General features: G+C 39.5%; 2 protein-coding genes across 2 annotated transcripts in view; both read right to left on the bottom strand.

Moving 5' to 3' along the window:
• LOC128652275 (Fanconi anemia group B protein) overlaps positions 1 to 356 on the bottom strand; it is a 226,294-nt gene extending 225,938 nt beyond the window's left edge. Inside the window, exon 1 of the mRNA XM_053705213.1 lies at positions 256 to 356. The gene's annotated coding sequence lies outside the window, so the exon portion shown is untranslated. The remainder of the gene's footprint in view (positions 1 to 255) is intronic.
• Positions 9 to 2,984, bottom strand: LOC128653028 (checkpoint protein HUS1-like). The gene is made up of 2 exons (XM_053706068.1): positions 2,908 to 2,984; positions 9 to 1,229 (listed from the first exon to the last, which is right to left on the bottom strand). Exon 2 carries the CDS (start codon positions 1,040 to 1,042, stop codon positions 188 to 190), a length of 855 nt encoding a protein of 284 aa, XP_053562043.1. The 5' UTR covers positions 1,043 to 1,229; positions 2,908 to 2,984; the 3' UTR covers positions 9 to 187.
• Between the last annotated feature and the right edge of the window lie 14,803 nt (positions 2,985 to 17,787).

The following is a 17,787-nucleotide window of genomic DNA, read 5'->3' as shown; positions in this document are numbered from 1 at the left end:
AATATCACTTTTGATGCATCCTTACTATTTAATACTATAGAACTTCCCTTGGAGATTAACATTGAATTTACAGATATCATCACACTACATTACACATAAATTTTGAAATCAGTATATTTTCTTCTATCATGGAAATTCATTTGAGACATCATTTTCCAGTTTGGCAACAGTTGCTTAGATTTAAGATTCAAGAAATAGCAGGTATGAAATACTGCAGGGACACATCTTCATGTAGCAAAATAAAGTGCACCATACGTTTATGAATGATATTACAAACAGCTTTTGTGGGGTTCACTTGCTGACCAGCAAGAAACTGCAAAAGTTTACGAATATCCACCCTGGCTTCAGCCATCTTGTTCAGTTCCATTTCTTGAGTGGTACACTGAGAAGCATCGTCAGAAAGCCAGGGTGGGTTTCCCAGATCTTTAAAATGAGTTGAAACGGACACCAAATCAGTTTCTATTTTTAAGTTAATTTCTCCATTTCGATTGGCTTCAATCACTATGTAATTACTTAAGTTCTTCATTCTCTCCACAACACTTTTCATGGTTTTCAGTGCTGGTAAGTAAATGCTGACGTCAAAGTCTGGTACACTTGGTTCTCTATATTCATTCCACAGCCTCCGCGGGATAACACTGACGGGAATGTCGTGTGTAACAATACGGCTGGTGATTGATAAGGAGGGCAACTCTACTGCCACAGTAAGACAAGGGCATTGCTTGTTTGTGAGCTTTATTTTCACTGTTTTGGCATTCTGGGCAGATTTTAATGCCCGAGAAAGGTTTTCAGGAATCAGTTCTAAGTAAATCTCATTTTGTTCTGCACATACCCCTTCCATCTGATATTCATCAAAGAAGTTACCCTGGCATAGCTCACACCACATGCTGACTCCTCCGTTGGCAACTTTATCAGTGAGAATAAAGTAAAGGTTGTCTATAGTAAGCCGCAGGATACAGGACTTGGCCAGTTTATTTATTGTGTTCACAACCCTAGTGAAGTGATTCAGACAGCTGATATCCACAATTTTACAGCGAAACCTCATTGTGCACTGAGAATCTTCTTCTCCTCCTTTGCGTAACTCTGAGATACTGTTTAAGCCACTGTGTGGGTTTGGTTAATGCTCACAAAATCACACTGTGCGGATATGGTAGATAGCCTGCCGTGAGTTATCACGTTGTATTTTTACTTTTGTGCAGATAGCAAGTATATAGCAAAAAAGTTTTCCAAGTCTGTGAATTAGAACAAAAAAGGTACATGGTATGGTGTTACAATCTATATAAGTCATGGCTCAGGGATTTGTCTGCAAAATGATTATTAATATAATTTATTTGTATAGCACAGCAAAATGACATAGCACTGGATACAGAGATGTGTATACAATGATAAAGATTTGTGATTGTATGTATGAGATTGGTAAAAAGTAGTTTTAACAGGTGCAAAGATAGGTTCTTTGCACCTGTGAAAACTACTTTTACCAATCTCATTACAATACATGGGTATGCCATTCCACTGAACACAGCTATATAATCCCACATGTTTAATACTATACTTAAAGAGTACAAGAATAATATCCTATTCCTTGTGGTTTTGTCAAATGCCACTTTTGATGTCCCCTCCCAGTTAAGCTATGGGCGTTCCATTATATTATACACTGTTGTTATTCCATAGAGCATAAACATTTAGAACCTGCTACTGTCATTGAGGATCACAAAAATGTATTCACACCACTTTTGATTTTCCCTCCCATTAAAATCTAAGGCGCTCCATTATATCATTAATGTCATTGCAAAACACAACCATAACCCTGCTTAATTTCATTCATTGGTCCTTCAAATGTAACTGGGGAGTAACTGCACTAGAAATCTATGTGATATGTCTAAGGGTTTTGTTTTAAAGGACCACTAAATAGAGTAGAATTGTATAATCAACAAATACATAATAAAAAGACAATGCAATAGCACTGATCAGGATTTCTGATCTCTATTATAACCTTATGGCACCACGGACGTATATGACGAACAGTTGCAGAATGTTATCAGTCTGTTTGGCATATACGTCCGTGGTGCCATAAGGTTATAATAGAGATCAGAAATACTGATCAGAGAACAGGACGTAGCGGGCGTAACCAGACGCAGCGAAAGCAATAACAGTACAAAGAGATTGTGATGCCAGGCTTATAATGGTAAAGTAAATAGATAACCTATAATACAGTACATATATCTTGATATAATAGTGTATGCTTCAAATGCATACCTGTATTTGATTATTTTTATGTTACATAATTTAATTTTTTGGCTCTCTAAGGAGTGTGGGACAAAATATATATATTTTTTTACTAAACCTGTCAACGCAGTTGGCTACTAAGTAACAAACATTACATATTGTCATTTTTTCTATCTTTCTATATAAGAATTATAATTGTATACCGTGCTGTGACCTGTCATTCCGTACAAAACCTTTATAATGCACTCTTGGGTGGTACCTGTGTCATACATTTACGTTAAATCTCTCGGTATTGTTTCTACGTCACTTTTAAAATTTCAATCCCGTTAAAGTTTTTATGCATTTCATTCTGTCACCATTCCGAATCCTTTTAGTAAATATCGATGAAGTACCATTCTAATGTGCAAATGGTTTCATTAACGTTTTTATTTCACAATAAAAAGTACCCTGTAGAAAATATTCGCCCTAATTCACAAAATCCTAAAGCTATGTTGTAGCGCGATGACACCAGTACAGATGTGCAACACTGCATGGCCTTAGCTTTAAAACAAACTTTATCCCGCCACAGCCAGAAGTGAGTGCAACATGTCACCGCTCATACCCATAGCTACCACCCAGCATTATCCCTGTTATCGCCTCATCACCAGGGTAGTTTATACGTCATTTATTTCCTTAATAACTCACTTAATTCAACAGCAGAATCTTCGACGAAAAAAAGGAAAGACAGCAGCACTAGGAGGGAGGGTCCTCCTGGGTCCTTGTGACGTTTGGAGGCGGTCTTGTCTCTTAGACCGGAAGAACTTGGCTCCAGTTTAGTTTAGGTTAGGGTGCGAGGTGCAGCAGTCAGGATGGCAGATGTGAGTATGTGAAAGTCATATTAATGTTGCTTTACAGTCTGAGTGATCGCTGTGTTATATTTATGCTGGTACAAATATGAACCACGGTGTTAGTGACAGTAACTGGCTAATGTAGTGACAATAAACATTGTTGTGCCCGGGTTTGGTAGTTATAGCAATGCAGAACCTGTAGGTGAAAGACGTACAGCAATAAACGATGTATGGGCAAGTGTGATACAATGTAACCAGACAGGTGATGTTTTTACAGAGGTGCTTGTTACCCGGGGATTTAGTGGCAGTGATGCACATTTAGCTGGGTAGGGGATGTTCTGACACATTGCACCTGGACAGTGGTACATTGCAGTTTGGCAAGTATTGTACAGTCATTATTAGAGGGGAAATGTTCACATAATAATTCAAATAGATTCAGCAGTGATTTGAGTGGCTGTTATTATGAGTGGCTGTTATTCACCGACTGTAATCTAGTTTAAATGCACAAGTGTTATTATTACAATATGAGCAGGTAGAGGATGTTCTGTCAATGATACTTTGCTACTGGATGTTATTCACTGGCATTAATCCAGTGCAACTGCAGGTGATCTGGCAATGATACAATGCATTGGTGTTAGTGCACTGTGGGCAGATAGGTGATATTCTTGTAAGTATACACTGCTATTGGGCATTATTTACTAACTGTGATCTAGTTTAACTGCACAGGTCATATTAGTACACTGTGAGTAGGTAGGGGATATTCTGGCAGTGATACACTACTACTAGATGTTATTCACTGTCACTAATCCAGTGTAACTGCATAGGTGATATTAGTACTCTGTGAGTAGGTAGGGGATATTCTGGCAGTGATACACTACTACTGGATGTCATTCAATGTCAGTATTCCAGTGTAACTAGACAAGTTATTTTCTGAGAGTGATTTACGGCAGATGGTCAAAGCAGATACCAGGGACAATATACTGTAAAGTAACATGCAAAGTTTTGGCAGTGATATAAATGCAATTGGACGGACAGCAATTTAGTGTAACTGTATAGATCACGTACTGGAAGTAATACACAGCAGCTGCCAAATCATTTAGTGAAGGTAATATAGTGTAAGTCAACAGATGACACGCTGGCTCTGATGCTTTTTAATTGCATATGTGTTTTAATGACATTAATTCCTTGTCATTTGACTGGTAACTTACTAAGAGTAGTAACTAACTGATGCCAGTAACATTGATGGACAGTAAATCGACATTTGGTATACTGGTATTATTTGGCATGTTTGTGACTGATCCCGGGGAGCATGTAATGCACTATTTGTATAGATGAAATACTGACAAAAATGTGCTGTAATACATTGCAACTAGATGATGTATTGACGTTGATACGTTGTAAAGTGACAGCTATCAGCCAATCACAGACTCATATACATATATAATCTGTGATCTCTAGCACGTTCTCAGTAGGAGCTGGGGCCTTCCTTAGGGCCTGATGATTAAAACCTACCAACATGGAGAGAAATCATGAAACCTCTTTATGACCATTATATTGTAATGTGTGTGTGTGTGTGTCTCCTTCACATCTAGCTCTCAATTCTTTGAGGGACCTCACAGTACTAACAACACTTCTTAGATAATCTCGCCAGAGTTTAGAGCGTTGGATTATCAAACCCCAAGTGTGCACATACAACCTTCCAAAAATAAGCAGGCGTCCTTTTGCAATGGATTATTTGCATAAGCTTTTTTTTTTTTTATTGACTAAGGCTGCTGTCAGACTTTAACAACCAAACAAACAATTTCTCCAACTGAGTGATGCATGATAAATAAAATGTTATACACCAAGCTTTCTCAATTCCAGTCCTTGGGACCCCTAACAGGCCAAATTTAAAGGATTTCCTAAACTGTACGCAGTGGAGGCAATTATATTGTCTGAACTAATGAACAGCCTTAAAAGGGAAATACTTAAAAATGACTGGAAGTGTGAAACACTGTTATACACTGCTGCCGTATTGTGTTCAAGACACATGAACGCTCCTGAGCATATCTAGATATACTTGATAACAAAGCATAGCAAAAGAACAAAGTAAATTTGATAAGCGGAAATGTATTTTAAAACTAAATGTTCAATTTGAGCCATTAAAGTGTTTATTAGAGTGTTTTTTTACCTTTTCTGGGAAAGCTTTTCTATCACTGTCGGGGCCTATGAATACCCAAAAACTCCCCTCGACCCATCGGGCGAGTAAATCACAAAACTTACCAGCAGTCGCCGTTTGGGCTGGTAACTTAAAGATTTTACTTGCCCGCAAGAATTTTTACTCGACCTTGGGGACCGGTCTATTCATATGCTCTGACTGTGTTATATGCAGTCATGAGAGAAGTTTTTGTTAGGCTAAGTAGATTTTTAGCCATAAGGACTGGTGTGATGTGGTGTGTTGAGGAAAAAAAGATAATGGTATTGCACACTTTCTCCCTTTTTAATTTTTTCCCAATTATCCATTTTACCAGCTTGAATTTCTTAAATCGTTTATAAATAGCTTTTACCTATTTATTTCACTATTTAAAATTGTTCCTGTCATATCCGTGTTTAAAGGGACAGTATATTCCTTTATTATATATCAAGTAAGAAAAAGGTGCAGACACATCCTTGTTGCAATTAAAAGTCTAATATTTATTGTATACAAAGTATATGCATATCATCCAATTGTTGGTCATACCCACAGGTAAGATCTGATGTGTTTCCTGTGGCGAAAGGCAAACTAATTCAGAGATCCTTTATTATCCATTCCCCAGTTTTGCATAACCAACACATTTATATTAATACACTTTTTAAAGGGACAGTAAGTACACTGTAAAATTGTTTTTATATTAATGTATTTTCAATGACTTGCTATACCAGCTACAGAGTATAAAATGTATGAGAAATTGCATTTTTGTCAGGATTTAAGTCTTGCCGTATCCTGTAAGGCAAGGAATTTATTTTTAAGAACCTCAACTGCTGAGTTAAAAGAAATAAACTTAAAATACTATGTGTGTTGTTCAAAGAATACTGGGATTTATCATTAATTACTATCAGAGTAAAAGATAGTCCCAGACATCATAGTTCAGTTATTAGCAGGGGTTAATGGTGATTACACTACAGCTGCCACCTGTGAGTAAACACTAAACAATTGCAGCAGTGTAACACATAGAAACCCCAGTATGGATACATAGAAAAATATAATTACAAACTAGTTTGGAATTTCAGTAGTACAGGCAATAAAAAGAGATCAGGCAAAAAGCTAAATAATAAGTAACTAACTTTAGTGAGTATTTTAAGATAGCTAATTAAAGTTGGCTCAGATAGATTTAGCAATTGCAAATATATATGATAAACAAGAGTCTGGTATGCTCATATATGATTTGAGTCACAGGAGAGTGAATGTTAAGAGCAGGTCTTACTTGAGAAATTATTAGAGGGTCCGCAGGAATTAGGAGCTTGCAAGTCCTGGCAGTCTGGGAGACAGTGCAGCTGAACTGTGTGTTGCTGCTGTGTGAAGCAGGATGGCGTGTGACGTCACAGCTCTGTGAAATCCGGAACTGACAGGCAAAAGAGGCAGACACAGTTTGCAGAGAAGATAGGCTTGGCTGTAGCAGTCCTATAGCATAAGACTCCAATACTAAGCAACTAGGAGAGTGTGATAAGGAGTTATATAGGGCTGAAGCAGGATAGACACTCCCATATTTAAAGGGACATGACATGACACCCCCCTCAAGGAGCAGCTCCGCGGCTCATGGATGCGGGCGATCAGGATTCCGCTGATGGAACCTAGAGATCAACCGGGGAGCAGAAATGTTAGCTGCGGGTTCCCAGGAATCTTCGTCAGGAGAATACCCCTTCCACCTGACAAGGTATTGAAGAGTACCTCTCATCTGTCTGGAGTCCAATATGTCTTGGACCTCGTATTCTGTATCAGGGTCCACAGTTACTGGAGTAAGTGATACTTGGTCAGGAGGTGATCTAAGGGCTCGATACGGTTTCAGTAAGGAAACATGGAAGGTAGGGTGTACACGTATTGTAGGTGGTAACCTTAATCTCATAGCGTTCTCATTTATGATGCGATCTATTGGATACGGCCCAACGTAGAGGACCGACAATTTCTTAGAAGGAGTGGTTAACTTCAGATGTTTCGTGGAGAGCCAAACTAGATCCCCAACGGAATACTTTGGTGCAGGAGTTCTCCTCTTGTCATAATGTAGCTTGTGTATTCGCTTAGCATCATCAATAGCAGAGCGGACAGATGAGAAATTAGTTGCAATGTCATTAGTAGTCTGTGTGACAGATGGAGATGAAGAGTAGATGTCAGGTAGAAGATGGAAAGTGGGATGGAATCCATAATTAACAAAAAACGGAGTGAGCTTGGTAGTAGAGTGTACTGTGTTGTTATAAGTAAACTCTGCGTAAGGAAGAAAAGATGACCATTTATGTTGCTGATCACAACAGAATCCTCTGAGAAACTGCTCCAACCATTGGTTGCATCTCTCGGTCTGCCCATTTGTCTGAGGGTGGTAAGCTGTAGACAATCTTTTCTCTATTTGAAAAGCCTTGCAGAATTCCAGCCAAAACTTACTTGTGAATTGGGTTCCCCGATCTGTTAGAATAGTCTTAGGTAATCCATGATGTTTAAAAACATGAGTGAGCAGTAATTGTAAGGTTTCTGCAGCAGTGGGTAACTTCCGATATGGTATAAAATGACACATCTTACTGAACAAGTCTACCACAACAAGGATTGTGGTATCAGTTCCTGAGCGTGGTAAATCCACTATATAATCCAAGGCGATTTCTTCCCAAGGTCTACTTGGTGTTGCTACTGGCATAAGTAATCCATAGTGAGGCCATATTATTACCATCAATAACTCGCAAATACACAGGAGTCTGCTTTTTCACCAAAGGTATTTTATTATCCTTAGTATATTGTACATCAATATAGTTTGCAGTTGCTCCTGAATCAATGATTCCACTGGCGTTGAGGCGACATTGGTCCCACTGTAAAAGAAGTGGGAATTTATGGTAGGTTGTAGCAGAGGTATAACTACCTAAACATTCAGTATGTGACATTGTCTTACCACGGCTCTGTCGCTGAAGCGCAGGACAGTCCTTAACCCCATGGTCCTCTGCTGCACAATACATGCAGAGATTTTGACTGCGGCGTCTTAGTTTCTCCTGTGCTGTAAGCGGTCCTTTCACAAACCCAATGTCCATAGGCTCAGTGGGGGGCTTTATTGGTGGTATGTGTGCAGGGGTGTGGGTATGACGTTTTTGAGTGGTGTCCTGGTAAGACCTTTCCTGTTGCCTTTCCCTAAGGCGTCTATCAATAGTGATACTGAGATTTATTAATTCTTCTAAGGTGGGGGGAAGGTCAACTCGAGATAACTCATCTTTAATACCTTCAGACAAGCCTAGTCGGAATTGATTCCTTAGAGAAAGGTTATTCCATTGGCTATCTTTTGCCCATTTCTTAAATTCAGTGATATACTCCTCTACATATCTTTTCTTTTGCTTCAATGACCTCATAGCATTTTCGGCAGTCATTTGTTTATATGGATCATCATACAACTGGGCTAAGGCGGTAAAGAAAGCATCTAATGAATTGAGTATGTTATCATTTGTTTCAAAAAAACTGTTTGCCCAGCTCCTGGGCTCACCTCTAAGAAAAGATATGGTTGTTAGAACCTTTACTCTATCTGTGGGATATGTCTGTGGTTTTAGGGTAAACAAAAGAAAACATGCATTTCTAAAATCTCTGAATTGTGTTCTATCACCTTTAAATAATTCAGGGAGACTGACTTGTGGTTCTATAGCATGAATTTTTGTTTCTACAATATCTTTTATATAAGCTTTTAAATTATCATTTTCTGCCTTTAGGGTATTTAACCCATCAGTGAGTAAATCTACCCTATGACTAAGGGTTTGCATGTGTGCAGTTAACTCAGCTGGGTCCATGTTTATTTTTCTGGCTTAGTATTCTGTCAGGATTTAAGTCTTGCCGTATCCTGTAAGGCAAGGAATTTATTTTTAAGAACCTCAACTGCTGAGTTAAAAGAAATAAACTTAAAATACTATGTGTGTTGTTCAAAGAATACTGGGATTTATCATTAATTACTATCAGAGTAAAAGATAGTCCCAGACATCATAGTTCAGTTATTAGCAGGGGTTAATGGTGATTACACTACAGCTGCCACCTGTGAGTAAACACTAAACAATTGCAGCAGTGTAACACATAGAAACCCCAGTATGGATACATAGAAAAATATAATTACAAACTAGTTTGGAATTTCAGTAGTACAGGCAATAAAAAGAGATCAGGCAAAAAGCTAAATAATAAGTAACTAACTTTAGTGAGTATTTTAAGATAGCTAATTAAAGTTGGCTCAGATAGATTTAGCAATTGCAAATATATATGATAAACAAGAGTCTGGTATGCTCATATATGATTTGAGTCACAGGAGAGTGAATGTTAAGAGCAGGTCTTACTTGAGAAATTATTAGAGGGTCCGCAGGAATTAGGAGCTTGCAAGTCCTGGCAGTCTGGGAGACAGTGCAGCTGAACTGTGTGTTGCTGCTGTGTGAAGCAGGATGGCGTGTGACGTCACAGCTCTGTGAAATCCGGAACTGACAGGCAAAAGAGGCAGACACAGTTTGCAGAGAAGATAGGCTTGGCTGTAGCAGTCCTATAGCATAAGACTCCAATACTAAGCAACTAGGAGAGTGTGATAAGGAGTTATATAGGGCTGAAGCAGGATAGACACTCCCATATTTAAAGGGACATGACAATTTTCAAGTTTATTTGTGTATATGAAGTAGCTGGTTTTGTACTTTTAAACCACAGCCTGTTACAATGGGTTGAATATCAGGTAATATCAGATCTCATTATGTTATCACGTTGTGTACACACACACTTGCTTCCTTATTTTATATTTGTTTGGAAAACTAAAGCTCAATACATAGAGAGAACAATGGAAAATTATTTTATTATTTATCTACCCTGCACCCCATTGAGAGTGTAATTTCTTCTGCTGGCTGTGTTTACTTAGACTATCCAATAGCTTAGACTCCAGTATCAAAACTTTCAGTATAGGTTGGGATACCACAAGCTAAATCAGCTATTTCAAAGGCCATTATAGAGGTAAAGGAGCTAATTATCTAGCCACTCATCCCACCTTACAATATGCTCATAGCACAAAGCAGTATATGATAGTAGATAAAGCTCTTATTAGGCATTTCATTTATAGAATAGAACTTGAAACAATTTATTCATCCCGTTCTGAATCAAGGACTGTAAACTGATTGTAATAAAACATTTTTTTATCTCCTCCCCATATATCTAATTTAATTATTACTTGTGCAGAGCAAGTTAAACCAGTTCTAGAATCATGTGTGGACATAAAGTGTCTAACAACCAATTTAATTATTTCAACCTTTTTTTAAGCTTGCATCAATGCTTCCCAAGCTGTTTCTTGAGTTCTCATGATGTGATACCCACATACTTTTTGCTACATGGACATTTTTACTTCCTTTTATTAGACATAGTAACTGCATCATCCATATGGAAACATGCTTGCCAAGGATTTTTTAATAGAACTATTCATAATAAAAGTCAAAATTAACTCCTTAGTGACCAGACCATTTTTTAATTTTCTTACCGTTGGGGACCAGGGCTATTTTTAAATTTCTGCTGTGTTTGTGTTTATTTCTGCTGTGTTTGTGTTTAGCTGTAATTTTCCTCTTACTCATTTACTGTACCCACACATATTAGATACCATTTTTCTCGCCAGTAAATGCTCTTTCTAAAGATACCATTATTTTCATAGTATAATTTACTATAAATAATGGTAAAATATGATGAAAAAATGGGAAAATAAACACTTTTTCTAACTTTGACCCCCAAAATCTCTTACATATCTACAACCACCAAAAAACTCCAATGCTAAATAGTTTCTACATTTTGTCCTGAGTTTAGAAATACCCAATGTTTACACGTTCTTTGCTTTTTTTGTGTGCAAGTTTTAGGCCAATAAGTACAAGTAGCACTTTGCTATTTCCAAACCATTTAAAAAAAAATATTGGGGGGGGGGCGTGGCCAAGTGGCAGCCATGGTGGACGGAAAATCTTATAGCTCTGTAAGCCGACAATCTACTTTACTATATATCCATAGAGCTACCCTCAGCTAACTCAGAACAACTCTATATTTAGTCTTGTGAACCCACACACAATCGACAGACATTGTCATATTATTACTTTGTAGCTGGGTTACGTGATTTTAAGCAGCTGAATATGTGGCAAGGGCCTGCCACGTGGATCATCGCACCATTCTCACTTTAACTAAACTGATGTGGAGGATTTATTTAGACGCATAACCTGGGGTATTTAATTGAGAGAACAGCAGCCGTTTATGTTAGACCCCCTGCCTTCAGCCGACTTCTAACAGATCACTATCTATGGACTATGGAGGTAGAGTGGGCTGCAATATTAACCCTCCTCGAAGATCTAGGGCATCGCATGGATCTCAGATATGGCCAGCTGTCTGAGGTTATTCGCTCACTAAGCACTACAGAAGACAGCACCACAGATGAGCCATCGATGGGGCGTTATAGAAAGGAGCAAGATATGGACGTTCAGACACAGACCAGCAGATCCGCACCCATGATCCAGTACATCCCTGTGACTGCCCCTGGCTCACCCATTTCCTTATCATCGGACGCTGCGACTTATCTTTGGGCCAAGGAGGAAGGCTCTCTCCCTGAGCAGGCCTTGGATGAGTCAGACCTCCCTCCTCCTATACATCTAAGCCTTAGAGCAGCGGGACAATTGTCTAAGCTACGAGACACTTCAGGCGCCCCGGTCCTCCAGCTGAGTGTGGAGCAGAAGAATCTATCACACGCATCCACCCGATCCCAACTACAAGCTATTCAAGCCATGAGAGTTAGTTCTGCCGGACAGCGGGTAAAAGTTATCTCACAGGACTCGATCTTAAGCCCCGTTCCCATGAAAGCCTATAATGACCTAAGCGCAGATTACATGCAGCGCTACAGGAAACATGGATCTCCCAGGCAAGATGCCACACAAGCACCTACGGGTCTTTCCAATAATCAATTTGACCCTGGAGGCAAGTGTCATTGTCTGTCTCCCAGACATCTCAGGCAGAAACTTGGGACTCTAGCATAGTTACAAAGGGTATGGCAAGCACTTACGGGACTGTTATATAACCAATGTGACCCAGGAGGCGAGTGCTACTGTTTCTCTCCCAGACACACAAGGCAGAAACTTGGGACTCTAGTACAGCCACAAAAGGATATGTCTATTAGCTCACTGGGCATTATTTCCTATTATAGGATATAGAGATTCACTGTATAGAGATTACCTGTTTTGTTTCTTTCTGTTTGGTTTTTTTTTAGTTATGTTTCTTTAAATAAGTGTAAAAATGATCACACATGGTTAACCATCGAGTTTATGTAGTCACATTAGCTGATGTAAACTCTAACTCTGACCCATACCCCTCGCTATAGTTTCTATATCCCACTTAGCCCCTCCTAAACTTAAGCACACTTTATAGAGACTCATAAAGAAAAAATAGTACTGTTCTTATGCTAGATCACATCAATATGTCTATACCTCTGGGTAGATTTTACATAATATTAGTGGCCCTGGCCAGGTCACAGATATTTAGCGGTTTATCCTTCTTATGTTTATAAAACTATATGCTTTAGCAGTTGTGCGCAATAGGAAACTCCTAATTATAGGTCTGAAGTTCAACAAATAATCCTAGTTATATATTCATATTTAACCTTGCCTGGTGGGATATAGCCAGATAGCCTGAATCTTTAACCATGTACCCTGTACTTGTTGTGCTCCTATTACCACTTCATCTTTTTTTTTTTTTTTTTTCTATCACAGCACTTGTTTATACCCTCCTACTTAGCTGCAACTCTTTAACAAGGATACTGTGCCCAATATTTTTTTTTTTTTTTGTTCTTTTAACCATCTATCAATATTGCTGTTTAAGGGTCTCTAACTACAATTTGCTGGGTTATCAGATTTATGATTATTTGACTCATATGTTTAAGTTTTCTATTTGCTCTTCTACTAATATATATCCACCTTAGTTTGTAACTAGATTCCCAAAGGGGTACACGGAGTACGTTATAACTGAACATATCTTGGTGCTATCCCTGCTCCATTTACATGACCCATAACTACTATGCACTTCCCAAAATTTTATATTCGATTCCATATATAAGTTAGATAGGCCACCCATCTCATATTACCATAAACAACTATCTATAACATAGGGATGCATACCCCCGTTCGGATCTATCCTGGGAACCCATATCAGAATGTCTCTCACATCTTACCCTCAACATGAATATGCTCACCCCAGACAGCCCGCCCCCCCTCCCCTCTCCCCTCTTTCTAATACAAGCGGCTCTTGCCCGCTGCACTCTTTTTCCCCTCTCTATGCTTTAACCTGTGAAGGCCCAATTTATAAGCTTCCACCCAGTATTTTACCCTCACTAGTTTACTTAGGTCCAAGAGTGGCCCTTCTGACATGGGTGGGAGCGTTTTCATTAGCTTCCATTTGTTTTCATCTGGTCTTCGACTTAACATAAAAAAATGAAGTCCCTTTTCTTCCATCCAGTCCAGTTTACCAAACTTTAGAGGAACCTTTTTAGGGGCCTTATTTTCTTTCTTTCTTTTGCATTTATCCCCCTGTTGGTGGACTCCAATACCAATTAGCGGACAGATATAATTTTACATGCAAACCCCAAAGTTATTAAAACAGCTTTAATGTTCACTTAGTTCAATCTCCTCTCATTACAGCTATATGTTTTGTCATGTAATGCTTTTGTTCTTCTAACGTATACTTTACTTGTGTATTATTCTGGTCTATGGATGGACCTTGTATGTAATTTTGACTTACGACTTCAATAAAAAATTTGTTTAAAAAAAAAAAAAAAAAAAAAAATATTGGCTATAGTTAAATTGTAACACTGATATCTCTCAGGAATCCCTGAATAACCCTTCACATGTTTATATTTTTTTTTAGTAGACAACCCAAAGTATTGATCTAGTCCCATTTTGGTATATTTCATGCAACCATTTAATCGCCAATTGCGATCAAATAATTTTTTTTATTAACTTTCTCTTGTTAAGTGTATCCAGTCCACGGATCATCCATTACTTGTGGGATATTCTCCTTCCCAACAGGAAGTTGCAAGAGGATCACCCACAGCAGAGCTGCTATATAGCTCCTCCCCTCACTGCCATATCCAGTCATTCTTTTGCAACTCTCAACTAAGATGGAGGTCGTAAGAGGACTGTGGTGTTTTATACTTAGTTTATTTCTTCAATCAAAAGTTTGTTATTTTTAAATGGTACCGGAGTGTACTGTTTATCTCAGGCAGTATTTAGAAGAAGAATCCGCCTGCGTTTTCTATGATCTTAGCAGAAGTAACTAAGATCCTTTGCCGTTCTCACATATTCTGAGGAGTGAGGTAACTTCAGAGGGGGAATAGCGTGCAGGTTTTCCTGCAATAAGGTATGTGCAGTTAAAATATTTTTCTAGGGATGGAATTTGCTAGAAAATGCTGCTGATACCGAAGTAATGTAAGTAAAGCCTTAAATGCAGTGATAGCGACTGGTATCAGGCTTATTAATAGAGATACATACTCTTATAAAAGTGTATTTTAAAATGTTTGCTGGCATGTTTAATCGTTTTTTACATATGTTTGGTGATAAAACTTATTGGGGCCTAGTTTTTTCCACATGGCTGGCTTGAATTTTGCCTAGAAACAGTTCCCTGAGGCTTCCCACTGTTGTAATATGAGTGGGAGGGGCCAATTTTGGCTTTTTTTTGCACAGCAAAAATTACAGACAAAGACATCCAGCTTCTTCCTGCATGATCCAGGACTTCTCTGAAGGGCTCAAAAGGCTTCAAAAGTCGTATTGAGGGAGGTAAAAAGCCACAGTAGAGCTTTGGCAGTTGTGACTGTTTAAAAAACGTTTTTGTCATTTGTTATTCCGTTTTTGGTATTAAGGGGTTAATCATCCATTTGCAAGTGGGTGAAATGCTCTGCTAACTTATTACATACACTGTAAAAATTTCGTTAGTGTAACTTCATTTTCTCACTGTTATTTCAAAATTTGGGAAAATTTGTGTTTCTTAAAGGCGCAGTAACGTTTTTTATATTGCTTGTAAACTTGTTTTAAAGTGTTTTCCAAGCTTGCTAGTCTCATTGCTAGTCTGTTTAAACATGTCTGACACAGAGGAACCTACTTGTTCATTATGTTTGAAAGCCATGGTGGAGCCCCATAGGAGAATGTGTACTAAATGTATTGATTTCACCTTAAACAGTAAAGATCTGTCTTTATCTATAAAAGAATTATCACCAGAGGGTTCTGTCGAGGGGGAAGTTATGCCGACTAACTCTCCCCACGTGTCAGACCCTTCGCCTCCCGCTCAGGGGACGCACGCTAATATGGCGCCAATTACATCAGGGACGCTCATAGCGATTACCTTGCAGGACATGGCTGCAATCATGAATAATACCCTGTCAGAGGTATTATCTAGATTGCCTGAATTAAGAGGCAAGCGCGATAGCTCTGGGGTTAGGAGAGATACAGAGCGCGCAAATGCTATTAGAGCCATGTCTGATACTGCGTCACATTATGCAGAACATGAGGATGGAGAGCTTCAGTCTGTGGGTGACATCTCTGGCTCGGGGAAACCTGATTCAGAGATTTCTAATTTTAAATTTAAGCTTGAGAACCTCCGTGTATTGCTTGGGGAGGTATTAGCTGCTCTGAATGACTGTAACACAGTTGCAATTCCAGAGAAATTGTGTAGGCTGGATAGATACTATGCGGTGCCGGTGTGTACTGACATTTTTCCTATACCTAAAAGGCTTACAGAAATTATTAGCAAGGAGTGGGATAGACCCGGTGTTCCCTTTTCCCCACCTCCTATATTTAGAATTTTTTTCCCATAGACGACACTACACGGGAGTTATGGCAGATGGTCCCTAAGGTGGAGGGAGCAGTTTCTACTTTAGCAAAGCGTACCACTATCCCGGTTGAGGACAGTTGTGCTTTTTCAGATCCAATGGATAAAAAATTGGAGGGTTACCTTAAGAAAATGTTTATTCAACAAGGTTTTATTTTACAGCCCCTTGCATGCATTGCGCCTGTCACTGCTGCAGCGGCATTCTGGTTTGAGGCCCTGGAAGAGGCCATCCAGACAGCTCCATTGAATGAAATTATTGACAAGCTTAGAACGCTTAAGCTAGCTAACTCATTTGTTTCTGATGCCATTGTTCATTTGACTAAACTAACGGCTAAGAATTCCGGATTCGCCATCCAGGCACATAGGGCGCTATGGCTTAAATCCTGGTCAGCTGACATGACTTCAAAGTCTAAATTACTCAACATTCCTTTCAAGGGGCAGACCTTATTCGGGCCTGGCTTGATGGAAATTATTGCTGACATTACTGGAGGCAAGGGTCATACCCTTCCTCAGGACAGGGCCAAATCAAAGGTGAAACAGTCTAATTTTCGTGCCTTTCGAAATTTCAAGGCAGGAGCAGCATCAACTTCCTCCGCTTCAAAACAAGAGGGAGCTGTTGCTCATTCTAGACAGGCCTGGAAACCTAACCAGTCCTGGAACAAGGGCAAGCAGGCCAGGTAGCCTGCTGCTGCCCCCAAGACAGCATGAAGGAACGGCCCCTATCCGGAAACGGATCTAGTGGGGGGCAGACTTTCTCTCTTCGCCCAGGCGTGGGCAAGAGATGTTCAGGATCCCTGGGCGTTGGAGATCATATCTCAGGGATATCTTCTGGACTTCAAAGCTTCTCCTCCACAAGGGAGATTTTATCTTTCAAGGTTATCATCAAACCAGATAAAGAAAGAGGCATTCCTAAGCTGTGTGCAAGACCTCCTAGTAATGTGAGTGATCCATCCAGTTCCGCGGACGGAACAAGGACAGGGATTTTATTCAAATCTGTTTGTGGTTCCCAAGAAAGAGGGAACCTTCAGACCAATCTTGGATCTAAAGATCTTAAACAAATTCCTCAGAGTTCCATCATTCAAAATGGAAACTATTCGGACCATCCTACCCATGATCCAAGAGGGTCAGTACATGACCACAGTGGACTTAAAGGATGCCTACCTTCACATACCGATTCACAAAGATTATCATCGGTTCCTAAGGTTTGCCTTTCTAGACAGGCATTACCAATTTGTAGCTCTTCCCTTCGGGTTGGCCACTGCCCCGAGAATTTTTACAAAGGTTCTGGGCTCACTTCTGGCGGTTCTAAGACCGCGAGGCATAGCGGTGGCTCCGTATCTAGACGACATCCTGATACAGGCGTCAAGTTTTCAAATTGCCAAGTCTCATACAGAGATAGTTCTGGCATTTCTGAGGTCGCATGGGTGGAAAGTGAACTTGGAAAAGAGTTCTCTATAACCACTCACAAGAGTCTCCTTCCTAGGGACTCTTATAGATTCTATAGAGATGAAAATTTACCTGACGGAGTCCAGGTTATCAAAACTTCTAAATGCTTGCCGTGTCCTTCATTCCATTCCACGCCCGTCAGTGGCTCAGTGCATGGAAGTAATCGGCTTAATGGTAGCGGCAATGGACATAGTGCCATTTGCGCGCCTGCATCTCAGACCGCTGCAATTATGCATGCTAAGTCAGTGG

This window comes from Bombina bombina, chromosome 3 (genome assembly GCF_027579735.1).
Source record: "Bombina bombina isolate aBomBom1 chromosome 3, aBomBom1.pri, whole genome shotgun sequence".
Classification (NCBI taxonomy): Eukaryota; Metazoa; Chordata; class Amphibia; order Anura; family Bombinatoridae; genus Bombina; species Bombina bombina.
This window is presented reverse-complemented; position numbering and strand designations above follow the sequence as displayed.